This window comes from Zonotrichia albicollis, chromosome 1 (genome assembly GCF_047830755.1).
Source record: "Zonotrichia albicollis isolate bZonAlb1 chromosome 1, bZonAlb1.hap1, whole genome shotgun sequence".
Lineage (NCBI taxonomy): Eukaryota > Metazoa > Chordata > Aves > Passeriformes > Passerellidae > Zonotrichia > Zonotrichia albicollis.
Window position 1 is genome coordinate 133,521,831 of NC_133819.1, and position 14,677 is coordinate 133,536,507.

At 42.7% G+C, this 14,677-nt stretch overlaps 1 protein-coding gene across 1 annotated transcript in view; it reads right to left on the reverse strand.

The window, feature by feature from the left end:
- Positions 1 to 14,677, reverse strand: part of LOC102064664 (neural-cadherin) — a 55,866-nt gene that overhangs the window by 16,448 nt on the left and 24,741 nt on the right. The window contains exons 11-19 of the mRNA XM_005479704.4: positions 11,422 to 11,594; positions 11,171 to 11,338; positions 10,003 to 10,252; positions 8,650 to 8,777; positions 7,227 to 7,413; positions 6,950 to 7,093; positions 5,162 to 5,445; positions 2,628 to 4,245; positions 647 to 740 (exon numbers count right to left, since the gene is read on the reverse strand). Coding sequence (XP_005479761.3) covers positions 647 to 740; positions 2,628 to 4,245; positions 5,162 to 5,445; positions 6,950 to 7,093; positions 7,227 to 7,413; positions 8,650 to 8,777; positions 10,003 to 10,252; positions 11,171 to 11,338; positions 11,422 to 11,594 — 3,046 coding nt within the window. The remainder of the gene's footprint in view (positions 1 to 646; positions 741 to 2,627; positions 4,246 to 5,161; positions 5,446 to 6,949; positions 7,094 to 7,226; positions 7,414 to 8,649; positions 8,778 to 10,002; positions 10,253 to 11,170; positions 11,339 to 11,421; positions 11,595 to 14,677) is intronic.

Genomic DNA, 14,677 nt, shown 5'->3' on the forward strand with positions numbered 1-14,677 from the left:
CTCTCATGAAGGAACAGAGGAGAACAGAACTTTTTAACATTGTCTCCTGTGGCTCCCAATGACTCTTCACCAGTGTATCATGAAGGTTTTGTCCTGTTGCTGTGCTGTATTAACTGTGTAGGAAGACTAAGCCTGCAACAGCCATAACTTTGGAAATAGTGCAAACTGCTAGTGTAGATACATTCACTGAGAGTGACACCTCTGTCAAATCCTCTGAATGGCACATGTACATCTCAGCTCCAGTCACAATTCAGACACTCCCAAGTCTATACATCTAGTATTAAAAAGGTCTTGAAACCAATGGTGACATGGAAACACCAGGAGCTTGGATGAAGGAATTTAGAAGTTAGTAGGTATGTTTCCTGTAGCAGCTCACTGATACAGACTGTGGGAATGACTGCGAACAGGAATTCAGAATTCTGGCCCATGAGGCAATGGGCAGCAGACTGGTTAGGCATGCAGTGTTATTTACTGCAGCCTCACACTCAGAAGGGCTTTTGGAGATCTGCACACAGAAATGTCTAACAAACAAAATGCTTTTGTACTCATGTTTTCAAAAAAGAGTCAGTGTAAATACTTGCTATGACTTTGTATGCACTCAATTTTCCCATAAAATTTATGGACCCTCATTTTTCTCTCCAAATACCTTGATGTTTTCCCTTCAAACTGGTAGATTTTGCGATCCCAGTCATCAGCATCAGGGGCACTGACCTGGCCCAGTACAGTCGTGGGAAGAATACCTGGAACAACACAGCACACAGGTGCACAGTCAGAGCTCTCACATGTACTAGAACAGACAGGTTCTGGTCTAAGCACATGTGTCATAAGCCTAAGACCTCTACAAAAACAGTTGTGGTAGTTCTCGAGAGGCATGCACTGGTTTGCAAATGCCACATGGTGCCCTGCTTGTCACATGTTTGCTGTATGACTACGTAGATTTAATTCTACAGGTGACTGCAATGAAAAGCAATGGGAATGAAAAAAAGAAAAGCCACCTCTGAGAATTTTCACTACTTTATCTGCATTATTCAACCAACTTAGAAAGTGGTTTAGACAGGGACTGGTGTTTGGCAGGACAAAGAACCAAAATTCAGACTGGGTTATAAAAGGCAAAAGCAGTAGTAATTACAGCAAGATAGAAATTACAGCAAGATAGAGAGAATGTCCAAAATACAGTGGTCAGGCTTATTTTGAGTAGATGGTGAGACTGGGGTGAGATGGAAAGCAGCATGTATTCTGTTTGTTTTGCATCCTCTCAGCAAAACCGACAAATTAGTATTTTCTGGATTTCCAAAACTTACTTCTGAAGGAAAGGTTCCTCCTTACTTCAGAAGGAAATAGTTTTCTGAATTCATAAACCTACTGAGTAAAGAATCAAGGATACACAAAAAGGATAAATGCAGGAGTTCACCCTATGACAAGGAGCAGCACAGACCCTGACAACCGAGGAACTGAGTGCAAGGAGAGGAAACTGTACCTCTCTGGCGGCTGTGGCAGCACTCACTGGATATTTTGCAGGAGACAATATACAGGATGCCCTGGTGTTTGATTCCCACAGGATATGAATGTAACATACAATGTGATAGTTGCCTTTTGATTCTGCCTCTCCTTTATATTTTAATTAATCAAAGATCTGAGGTCTTGAATAGTCCCTCTCAGAAATTACCCAATATACCGATGAAAGTAACAACTAATATGGAATTCAGGCTTGAATGATAATGTTTGGTATTTACGCTACAGACAGAGTTTCTCAGCAAATAGAAACAGACTTGGTTTCAATTTAACAAGAAGCTGAACTGGAGTAATTATGCAATGGGCAGTACAAGGCTTCAGAACAAATAAACAGCATCTACTCAGAAGTAGTTCCTAATGTGCCACAACAGATAATCTATCTAATGTGCTATCAAACCATAGGACACAGAGCAGAGTAGAAGAGGAAGGAATGCCCTGAGCCAACATGGATGCAAGCATCCCAAAATATTTTTACTTGTGTGTTTTATTTTCCTGATGGGCTTATTATGGGGGCACCAGATCACAAGAATACTGCTGCCTAATTGCCAAAGCAAGAAGGGAAAGAAGGCTTCTCTCACACTGCATGCAGCCAGCATTCACAGAAAATTCCCCCATAACAGCATCTTTCAGCTGAAGACTTAGATGAATGTTTCAGCAGTTTACATTATGGGTTCAGTATAAGTGTATTCATTAAAATTCAATGCAGTCTGGAGAAGGAAAAAGGTTTGAGGAGAAAAAGGTTCTCAGCATTCAGACTCATAATTTCTCAGCAACATTATGAACTTTGGTAATTTTTTTTCTCCCCTGATATGTTAATGCTGCTGAAAAACTATATCTGAAACCAAGAGACCATTACTCAAGTTTGACAGAAAGGTGCCAAGAAAAGCAGCCAGTTATGCTCCTTCTTCAAGGCTGGCTCACTTTCTTCTACAAATCAAGTGGCCCAGAGACCTATGCCCCACATACCTACTGCGCTCTGTTGGGGTTTAAGCAAACTTCAGTAGCACCTCTACTAACAGCTAATGTAGAACAGGATACAGTCCTCCTGTAAAACTTAAAGCTGCCTCTTTTGGCCTTGTGCCACACTTGGAAGCAAACATCAGGGAGTGATTTACCATCATAGCTGTAAATGAGACACTCCATGTAGCCAGCAGAATGCGGGTGGTCATTTTGGTCCCCGATGTTGACGGTCAGCATGTTGGTGGAGCTCATGGGCGGGATCCCGCTGTCTGTGATCAGGATGGGCAGGTGGAACGCCTTGTGCACCTCCCTGTCAAAGGTGCGCAGGGCGGTGAGCACGGCGCTGCCGTTGTGGAGGTCCTGCAGGCTGAAGCTGGTCAGGCTATCCAAATCCCCGAGGAGGCGAAAGGAGAAAGGGGCTCCGTTCGCAGCAGTGTCCCGGTCCTTGGCATACAGCAGTGTGGAGGTCTCATTCATTTGGACAACCTGTGGAGAAGCTGTGTTTTCCCAGACCACTGGGTTATAATGTGCCTCGAACTCTGGCCCATTGTCATTTACATCCTGCAGAGTCACCAAAACAGTGGCACTGCCGGTCAGAGGGGGCTGTCCCATATCAGTGGCAATCACAATGAGTTGGTACTGAGCCACCCTCTCATAATCCAGCAATCCTGCAACCATCAGCCACCCATCACTAGCCAAAGAGAACTGGCCACCTGGATCAGACTTGTTTAGCAGGTGGAAAGAAAACCTCCCATTCAGGCCAGAATCCAAGTCAACAGCAGAAACCTGAATAATTTTGGTGCCAACTGGTACATCTTCCCCAAGTGCAGCCACTTCATAGAACTGGGGATAGAAGAGAGGGGCATGATCATTTGAGTCCTCCACATAGATTACACAGTGAGCAATGCTGAAGAAGTCCATGTCCTCTGCTTTCACAGTCAAGTTGAATACCCTTTCATGAGGTTTCTCAAAGTCGACCCGTTTGCGTAGTCGGATAAACCCACAGTTGTTGACTTCATCTGTCTCTATGGAGAACTTGCGGTCATTGTCCCCATCAACAATGCTGAATGTCACCATGGCATTTTCTCCCTCGTCTCTGTCCACAGCAGACACCACTGCCACCTCAGTGTTAATACTCGCATTCTCGGAGACAAATGCTGTGTAAATCCTTTGCAGGAAGACTGGAGCATGATCATTCACGTCAGTCACCAAAATAGTGGCAGTGCCTGTCCCAGTGAGCCCTCCTCCATCTCTGGCCTCAACCACCACCAGGTATTTGTCTTCCTTCTCACGGTCCAGGGACCCAAGCACTGTAGAGATGGTGCCACTAACTGAATCAATTGAGAACAAGTTCAAATTAATTTCGTTTTTGACGTTCTGAATGATACTGTATGTTAGCACAGCATTTATACCAGCCTTGGGGTCATCGAGGTCCACTGCTGTCATTTCCATGATAGGAGTGTCAGCTGGAGAGCCCTCAGGGATGTGGCCTGTGAAGCAGCCATCCGACACACAGAGGAAAAGGGGCGCGTTGTCGTTCACGTCCCTCACTTCTATGATCACGTCTGCAAAGCCAGTCAGGCCCTCTCCGCCCTCATCCGTGGCGAGAACGAGGAAGCGCCACGTGGATCGCTTCTCCCGGTCCAGCCTGGTGTGTGCGCTGATCTCACCTGTGCTCTCATCGATGCTGAATTCGCTGCCGGCTCCCTGCCCGTGCAGGGAGTAGCTAATGGCAGCTTGATCTGCTGCTTGGTCGGGATCTGTTGCAGAAACCTGGAACAAGCCAGAGCAGGCAAGTGTTTATGTTAAAAAAAAGGGAAATCACACTTCCCTTATCGATGGCAGCTGCTACAGTGCAGGCTAAATGAACAGTGTGAATTTTAACAGCAAGCATCTATTGGCTTGAGTACTTCACGTACTCTTTCAATAAATATGTACAGCCCAGAGGAACAAAACCAGGACATTTCCACAGACTAATACATTCTGCTTCCCTGTTTATTTTGGAAAGAGAAAAAACTGTAGGAAGATTTAAGTGAAAATAATAACAATTTGCTGAGAAAATATTTCTTGTGAAATTTTTTGAGCCGGAATACAAAGGCAAGCAAAGGCTGATTCTCTCTGAGTTTACAGACTGCCATGAAAACAGGCCATACATCCAAGCTGATTATCAGCATAGGCCAGAGAGAGCTCCCAGCACCTGATTTGCATCCAGGGATTGTTTAGGAGATTTCTAGTTGGACCTACCAAGAGCTGCTCTAACAACAAAACAATGAAGATGATTGAGCTGGAGTCAAAGAACAATCCCTGGTAATGTTTATTTGGTAGCAAAAATTTAACCATTACATGCATAAAGTACACATGCCAACCATTCTGTGCTTATAGAGTTACTCAAAATGTGCCAAATCTTCTTTGTAAAGGAAATTATCCCATTTTCTAATAATTAGAAATCAGTTTGAAAAAGACCCTAAGATCAAAACCAGCTGCTATTTATGTGTAGGTGAGGAGAGCAAGTCCACCACGAAAAATTATCAGGTTTACTTTATTCTATTATTTACAGAAAGTTGCTAGCTAAGTCCTAATACCAGGCCTCACCCACCCTAAATGCACTATCTTTTTGGATTTGTGTGAATGGATGGGATTGACTGAACACAAAGCCAGGTTTTGCCCTGCTTTGTGGAAACTGCTTTACCTTTAGGACAAGTACTGGCAGATCAGTGAGCTCCTCCAAGACACTGCCCTGGTATTCATTCTGAGTGAAGACTGGTGCTTCATCATTCTTATTGACAACATTGATGATGATAAGAGTGTGGTTTTCCCATTTTCCATCAGAAGCTACAAGCCGGAGCTCATAATGTTGTTCTTGTTCATAATCCAGAGGCTGAGCAATGAAGACAGTTCCAATCTCAGGTTCCACATCAAAAACCCCTTTAACATTTCCTGAAGTGATCTGATACCTTAGTTTGGCATTTGCACCTATAAGAGAAAGAAACAATTGGCCCCTGTTCTCTCTATGAAATGCCCAATACAGCTATGCACAATGGACATGTATCAAAGAGAAACCTTATTTTCCAAGACTGATGTGGGTGTATGTGTGTGAGATAAAACATAAAAACATACATAGAATGATCTGTATATGAAATTTGAAGGTTTTGTGTGTAGTAGATAGGAGGCTAGGTTTGCATTTATATTTACAAGTATAATTTACAGACACAGACAAGCATTTGTTGATTGATAATGGAGAGATTGTGTGCCTCTAAATTATTGTGCATTCATTTGCCAATAATAAAAATGTAACATACTCTGAAAATACAAGAAGCTATTCTTACTCAATGTTTCCTAAGCCTCTCACTTCAAATGCCAGTATTCCTTAACTTTTTTAAAACCACTGGGTGGTGCTAAAATAAAACAGAAGTCCTCTATTTTGAGCAAGAATTCATCTTCGAACATTCCACCTGTGCACCGACAGCTCTTTGTTTGCTGCAAAACTTTTAGGAACAACAACAAATAGTTTAGTGCTTCCTGTTTACTTATTTGGAAAGGTAAAAAAAAAATTGCATACCAGTATACAAAGTCATTTCCTAAATTAAATAGGTGAGCTGTTAGGAGCAAAAAGAACATTCGGCTTTTTAAGTTGTGAGTCAGCTGTGGATGACAAGACTAGAGCAATATGGATGGCTAGAAAGTGAAAAGGCTTTGCAGCGCTGTCACTGAAAGAACAGCCAGCTCTCACCTGCTCCCAGCAACACCTCCCTCTGGCTCTCATCCGGGCTCTGTCACCAGCTTGCCTTCTTTTAACCAACAGGTTTGTTTCTCTTGAGCAAGTTGAGCTGGACCAGCTCACAAAAATAACCAAAATGCAAAGACAAGGACTGACTGTTGTCAGCATGTTGTACAGGCTGTTGGACTGGCTCTGTCCATCTGGTCTCACCACACAGTAGAGGCAGCTTCACACCATCAGAGCTGGTGTCAGGGTGAGCCCAAATTGAAGGTCTGACTTTCCCTTTCTTCCTGACTTCATTTCTGGCCATGCCATCCCACATTTTCCACTGTTTGTCAGTTTCTTCCACAAGCATATTTAACCCACTAACACACCAAAAAACACAATTTGCTTTTTTTACAAGAGTGGGAAATAGAACTGACTCCTAGGGAGATCTTGAAAGCACAGGAGTCAGCAAAAAGCAAGCATGTGCTCTGGAAAGAGTGAGTATAAAGTTACAGCAGTGTTGTGATTCAGGCTGATTTCGTTCTGTCCCAAAGACATTGCCAGTTAACTTAACCTTTGCACTACAAACCTGAGCACCTAATTAAAGACAGCACTCATAGGCACCCAGAATTTCTCTCCCCACTTTTACAAATGTTTGAAACATGGAATTGTCTCCTGAGAGCAGAGAGCTGTTTGTCCATGTAGGAAGTAGCCCCACACACAAACACACATTAACATGAACAGAACTTAAAAGGACATGCAGGGGCCACTCACCCTCATCTTCATCATCTGCTGTTGCTGTCACAACAGGACTCCCCACCTCCCTGTCCTCATCCATGCTGACCTCATACACTGACTGAGGAAATGCCGGGGCGTTGTCGTTCACATCGCTGACAAAAATCCTCACGTAGGCTGTGTCTGAGGACATGCAGGAGGAACACAGAGGAGAAATGGCAGAGGTGGAATACCCTGCATTATTCCAAACAGCTCACACAACTGCCAAGCCTATGAAAGTTAAAAAGCCCAATACAGAATTCCTTCTTAGTTTTACCTGTGTTGGGCTGCCCATAAACACCAGGTCTAGCAGATTCTGATAAGTCCTGAGACTGAACTTCAATCAAGTAAGAGGCTCTTTTCTCTCTGTCAAAAGATGCCTGGGTGTAAATAATTCCTGTCTCAGGTTCAATGGTGAAGAACTGATAATCCTCATTAGCATCTTTTAATATTAAGTAGTGAACCTAAAAAGGAAGTTATTAAAAGAGGTTACATTTTCAATTTTCATTTGTATGTCTAAGTGCTGTGACCTCCCCCTTCCTCAGTAGCCTCCTGTTTGTGTCTGCAAAGTAGCAACATTCTGAGGAAAGACAGATCGCCTGAACAAATTTTTTCTAAGTCTTTTGTTAATTTTTATATAAAAAGTGCAGAATTCTCCAACAGAAGAACACCTGTACCAGTGATATCAAGGCCCATCAAGCCCAGTATCTAATCTCTAACAGTGGCCAGTAGGAGCAGTTAAGAAAGATCATGAATAACAGAAGGAGAGAGGATGTATGGACTGGCATTTTCCCTGGTGTCCCCTCAGCTTCTAGTAATTCACTGTGCTTCTGATTTAAAAAACAAACAAACAAACAAACAAAACAAAAACAACTGAACAAACAAAAACCCAAAACAATAACAAAAAGTCCCACAAAGCAAAAACAAACAAACAAACAAGCTAATAATTTGGGTCCTGTTCAATGAGACTGAATAAATAAAAATCTCCACCAATGAAAGCTATTCACATTTTTCCCTTTAATAAAAGTCATTCTCTGAAAAAACACCAGTTCCATCCCCACTCCCAAGTTATGCCCAGAGCAGCACCAACTGTTCTACCACACAGGCTGCTCTTCAGAAGCTACAAAATGACAGTTCCAGAACAGCAGAGTTCCCAGAGTCTCCACTAGCTAGAGTTTCTTCACTCTAGAAGAGCTAGTAGGATTTTTAGAAATGGCTCAGGAAAATGCAAAGAAAATGAGCAATTCCCTTCAGAATTCTGCTTTTTCCTAGGCTTGGGTCATTATTACTATGATGGTCAAATGCTGGTTTGACCAGTGATGGTGTTTAATCAACCATACTTAAAAGCCTGTGAATAACTGACAATAATCACTGATGGTCAATTAAAAAATGAGCTGAAGAGGCAGGGGTTTGAAAACATGTCCTGCAGCCACAGCCACTTGTCTTGTCATGGGAGCAGCCCAGAGAATCATGCAGCAGTGCTTTGTCATGGTTGCTGGATCAGGATGAGCTGCAGGGCCCTGAGGTCACTTCTGGCATCTTCTCTCCTGCATCCCGTGAGAGGCACACTGGCCATGAGACACACAAATGCTTGACAAGTGCTGTAAGAACTGCTGGTGGCTCATTACCCTGCACATTCTCACTAATTACAGTACCACAGCTTGAGTATGGTGAGGAAAGGAACTGGATTAAGGTCAAACCTCTCCATGCAGGCCAGAATCCAAGTCCATAGCTAACACCTGAACCACAGACGTGCCAACATCTGCTCCTTCTGGCACAGACGCCTCGTAGTTAGAGGACATGAAGAATGGAACATTGTCATTGACATCTGAAAAAGGAGGTGATGAGGGTCATGGTAAGAAAATATTTTAAAACTTTTTTGTTTACTGTGGTTTTTTTGTATTTTCCCCACAGTTGTATTTTGCTTGGAGGAAGAACTTATAATGATTATAGTAATAAGCAATCCTGCTCTGGGTTTTCCCATTCTCATGGTAGCAGTCAGGAGATATTTTATAGGCACTGGGCAGTTTCTGGGAAACAGTGGCCTAATGCCAGCTGAGATAGTGGCTAATGGTTTGACCAGAGATATACTTAGTCTGTGAATGCCAGGACCAGGAGGGCTTTCATCCACAGCTAAATTGCTGAAAAAGGATATTTTCTTGTGAGCAGAATAAAGTTTCTGCCAAATTCTGGTACCAATAACAGCACTACAGGAAAAACCTTTTGGTACAGGATCCATAATCTACAATGAGGCTCATACCTTGCTCTACAGCCTGGAGGGGTTTTGCATTGGTGGATTGTGAAAGACAGGACAATGCTGTGATAAACTGAAGCAGGAAAGTTGGACTCCCTTTCAAATTACTACCCCATTTTCATTTCCATGGTGGTGGGCAAGACAAATGTTTTTGCTGGAGACTTCATTTATTCATATTTTCATTTGAATGTCTGCCTAACAAAAGTAACTCCACTAATCCTGCAAAAACAGGGATTAATATCAGATTTATAGTTTTATGTGGATCTACTGGAACAGAGCCTTATGAAAAGATCCTACCATAAGGAGGTTTGGATCAAATTTTTGAAAATTGCATTTATCATAAGGATAAATTTCGTGCCTGTAATCTCAGTATGCAATGGAAAATACTAAATGTAACAAAAACCCCGAAACAGATATCCAACACAAACCTGGCCTATCTGAGCTGTTTTGCTTTCTATAGCACAGAGTATTTTCAGTAATACTCATCTCCTTTCAATAGCTTGGGAACAAGTACTAGATTTTTCCTCCTTTCGAAAGAAAATCTTTCTAAGTACCTTTACAGAACTACAGTGCTGCCTAAACATTCAAACAGCTCATTTTTGCACTATCACATCTCCACACTTGATGGCTGTACTTAGGAATTGCCTCAGGCAGACCTCTTTAATGACTGCAGAACTATTTACAGTATAGAAAATACAAAGTATTCTGAGGTGGCTTGGCATTTCATGGATGGTACCTTAATTTGTGGCATTATACTAAAAATAATAAGAATATTTTTCAGAACAGCAGCAAAGCTTACCTGTTATATTCACACACACAGTGGCAAAGGAAGCTAAAGGAGTCATTGCTACATTTTGTGCCCGGACTGTCAGGGTGAAAAACTTAGTAGTCTCAAAGTCAAGTGGTTCAGCGACTAGAAGAGAAGCAGATCCATCAGCTCTGTTTGGCTTCAGATAGAAACGAACTGGCATGTTAGTCTCTGGAACTTGACCCTCCTCCAGGTTATACGTGACCCTGGGATCACCAAGAGGGGATGTGGCTTTGATGGTCTGGAGAAGAAAAGAGCCACCACATACATTCATGAAGCACGGGGTTGCAAGTGCTGGGTGATGAGTTTGATGGCAGAAACACACACACATGTATGTTCTCCAAGAACATACTCACCTGTATGACTCGGGTAACAGACAAAACAGAAACATTTACAGAGCTGAGTTTTATTTTACAATATCTAGGTTTGGTGCAGGTGTTAAATCAACAAGAAATTTATCTGTCTGTAAATGTTCCAAGTCAGAACTGCAGCACAGCTATAGGAAATCCCTCCTCTCTGCTCCTTCCAAAGCAAAACTGATCCATAAGGAGACCATTTCTCCACTGAATTGTACATTTTACTCAGCAAGTTACAGAAGAAAAACTCAAACCCTAAATTGTTTCCAAGTGCTTCAATATTACATGCAGGAGGAGGAAGGCAGGAATTATGTGGCAATATACAGAAGACTAAGTCTTCTTTCCCTAAAGACCAAGTCTCTACTGGTTAAAAAGGAATTGGTTTGAGTTAGAAGAGTCCAAAGCAAACTATGTCACTCCATGCTCTTGTGCTAAACTGAGAAAATCTTTAAGAAAGACACAAGCAGATAGCACAGCCCACTGAGGATGAGGATGGAGGAGTGAGGAGCTGGCTCTTGGAGGGAACACACAAGAGTTCCCTTCTCTGGCAGCACATAAGTCTTGCTCCTGTGGAAGCACACCTTGAGGGCATTAATGTAAGAATTCACTGGGCAAACTGCTGCCAGCTGAAATGCCCCCTATTCTGTGACAGGTACGCCTGGCAAACTTTAATGGGTACAGAGCAGTGAAAGCTCATAAGGGCACAGTGCAATGCAGCAAGGCTGCAGAGCAGGCATCTGTGAACTTCTGACATAGAGCACAACAGAGGAAGAGGGAGAGAAGTACTCAAGCTTTTAACCTACCACAATCCTGGTGTCACGAATGGTGTTTTCGGGGATGGTGACCCAGTAAGAGCTCTGTTCCCACTGCGGGGGCTGGCTCAGTGCACTGGTGACAGTCACCGTCAGCTCCACCGTGCTGCTTCTGTTCCCGCCGTCTGTGGCTACAATATAGCGGCTGATGCGCATTGTCTGGGAAACAGAGGCACAGGATGCTTGAAAATATTGCAATTAACCCTCTGCAATGGATTTGAGGGGCTGGACTCTCACATTACCTGGGGTAGTGGGCAATTCACGTACACCCAGCCTGTGCTGGGGTTGATCTGGAAGTATTCCAGCTGATGCTCTAGCATTGAGTATGTGACAGCAGCATTCACACCCTGGTCACTGTCGTGAGCTGCAACTCGGAGGAAACTTGTCCCCACTGGAGTGTCTTCACTGAGGAAGTCTTTGAAAAGACAAAGACCCTGTCAGCAGGTCTGCTCTGGTTTAGCAGGCTGTATTTGCAAAGAAATACCCCTGTAAAACATCATTGTTCCCTTCATGGGAGATTAAATATTTCTGTACTGAAGCAGGTTATAAAGTACTGTCACCAACAGTGTCTGCAGTCCTCTTTCAGCTTCCCCTTCCCTCTCCCCTGCCACGCTGGGTTGTTAAGTGAGCTGCTGGTGGTGCAGATTTACTGACACTGCAGCTGCCAGCACTGGTGGTGCTGACAACCCCACAGCAGCTCACATGCCCACTGCTTTGGATCACAGCCCAGCCTGCTGGGCTCACCTAATGATAAAAGCAGGTTGGTATCAAAGGGAATTCTGTATGAATTGAATTAGTCTTGAATATGAGTGGTGCCAGCAGCACTGCCAGTGGGAGGCACTAGGTAATTGCAAAGCACAAAGACTCAGGTCACAGAAAAAATGCCTCCAGCCCCACAGTGTTTTGGAAAAACTGCCCAGGGCAAGGGCAAGGATCATTTTATGTATGTCTCTTTCCTTAAGTTTCACTCCCTGTTCCCAGAAATCCACCTGTGTCAGAGGTCGTGTCTTTCTGCCTGTAGTTCTAGAGAGACCAATCCTTCTTTGAACCTGCTCACGCAATTGTCATCTAAAAATCTGGTGGCAAAGTCATGCATTTGAAGAGCCCACTGCACAGAAGAATAATTAATTTTGTCTTCCTAAGGCCTGATTTCTGGAAGGGACACCAACAAAATGATGGGAAATCATGAGCAGTCATTTCCTGCTCCCCTCCACTCTGTGAAGCACAGTTTCATATCAAACAATCACATCCCTGCTGTCTGTGTCTCTTCCACACTCATCTTTACATTGCACTGATTTTTGGTCCAGCTCTTCCCTCTATCCTCAGCCATCCAGTGCCAATTCCTCTTTCAAGTAGCTACGTGTGCTTGCCTGATTGTGTTTTTGAGCTGTTTCCCTGTACTAAGGCTCCACCAGCTCAGGGTATTAAAACTGACTGCGGGGAGGCTGTTGCAGTTGGGTTTAGGCAACCCAGTCTGTTAATTTGTGTCGTGTTCAGAAACTATGTCATATCTTTGATGTCCTTTATATGTGTGTCCTTTAGCATTTTTGATGTGGGATAATCAGAACTGCTTATGGAGCAGTCATGTTTTCTGTTTTGGTCTTCTCCTTTAATGTCTACAGTGTGTAGTAGTGGAGCAGTACAACTTTAAACAGCAGCAACCACTTGCTCTATGAGCAGTAATTTGAGATTTAATTGGCTTCACTTATCCGTGTGCCATTTAATTGTCCTGGGATTCTTGTCTTTGGTATGTCAGTGACAGACAAGTAACAGACAAATCTCACAAGAGATTTACCAGCACTAAGATAGATTAATGAAAATTGAATTAACTGCCATAAATCACTGTAAAATTCTCCTTTTTTGTGTTTAGGCTTGTGTGTGTGTGTATTTATGCTGTCTTTAACAGCCAAATTCAGTTAAATTGCATTGTAATAAAAAAGACAAAGTTACTTGGAAGGGTGATAGTCTCTCATTTCAGGTGCTTTGCTTGCTTCTGACACAACTTTAACGTTTACTGTACCATCCCTACTACAGTTTAGCATTTCTTTAATGTCTGTTTCGCAGACAGATGATAAGATGCATGGTTAAATCAGGAATTTAACCAACATCCTAGTGCTGAGAGTAAAGAACCAGCAGTTTTCAGGATGAATAGAAACCTATGACTAATGGCCTTTGATCTTGTTAGGGAAAAAGCTATTTTTAATTCTGTGACGTTCAAGCATTGATTACTTATGTAGAGACACTGGGAAAGTGCTAGGCATAAGGTGACCTCGTTATCTGCAGGTTTGCCATCTCAAACAGCTGCCTTTCTTCAGAACCTTTGCCAGTACCCTCTGTTCATGAAAAAAGAAAAAAAACCTGCCGGTTTCTCAAAGTGCTGAAGCCACCATAATTACAAATGCAACCTCTCAGCTTCACAGCTTTTGAAAAAGAATCCTGGGCAGTTTCACCTGAAGGATATGTGTGATGGTGGAATAAAAGGTTCATCTTTGCACAAACACTACCTCTACCTCAGGGACTGTCTGCTCCACTCAAAAATATTTCTCTCCAGAAAGATCATTCCTACTCAAATTCTCAGTGCTGCTTTGGCCAGGTTTGCAGAAGACACTGGTAAGACTGTAGAAATGGCTATTCCAAATCTACACATTTTAATGAATTTGGCACTTAGAATTAGTCACTACAAGATACTTTAAAAGGTGCAACACAATTTTCCTTCTGTCCTTGTACATAACTTTGAGATGTGGATGTACATTTATCATATTTCCCAGCAGGTCACTTCTTGTTAAACTCCTAAAATATAAACATCCAACTTATTTTTGAATCCTTCTAAAATGCTGGCATCTGTGATGTTAAAGACAATTTTCTTATAAGCTATCTTCATTTTAATAGGGCATTGGTCACTGCTTTGCCCTCCATGACATTTCCACACAAGTGGCAAAAAAACTCCAAAATGAAGCTGTTGGCAGATGCATCAGCAACATTTTTTTTTCCATTTTCAAGCAATTATGCAAGGAAGGACCTGTTCCAGTCCAACAGCTAGAGATTATACTCATGACTTGTGGATGACATTAAATGTAGAGAGTCCAAGTGTAATGAAATGCAGGATTCTACTGGAGAAGCATCAAGTCAAATTAAACAAAAGACTGATGTAAAGCATATCATGTGGGGATGAAAAAGGGAATGTCACCAGGTCAAATGGGAAAAGCTAGCTCAGCAGGACAGACACAGCAGGCATTGGCTCCCAGCCAAAGGCAGCCTAGAAACTATGGATTCTGTGCTGTTTGACAAGACATAAATGCCACTTCAGTCTATTCAAACAGAAATATCATGCTACAGAGACACAGATGACAATTGTACTTGTGGTCAGGGTTGATGATTTCTGAGCTAGGATGTCATGTTTTGTTTTGGGACATCAAATAAAAATTTAGCGTGGAAAAAAGCTGGGCAGAGAAAAGCTGCAGAGAGAAGGGATCAGACCTGCCTCATCTGTAGGAGTGA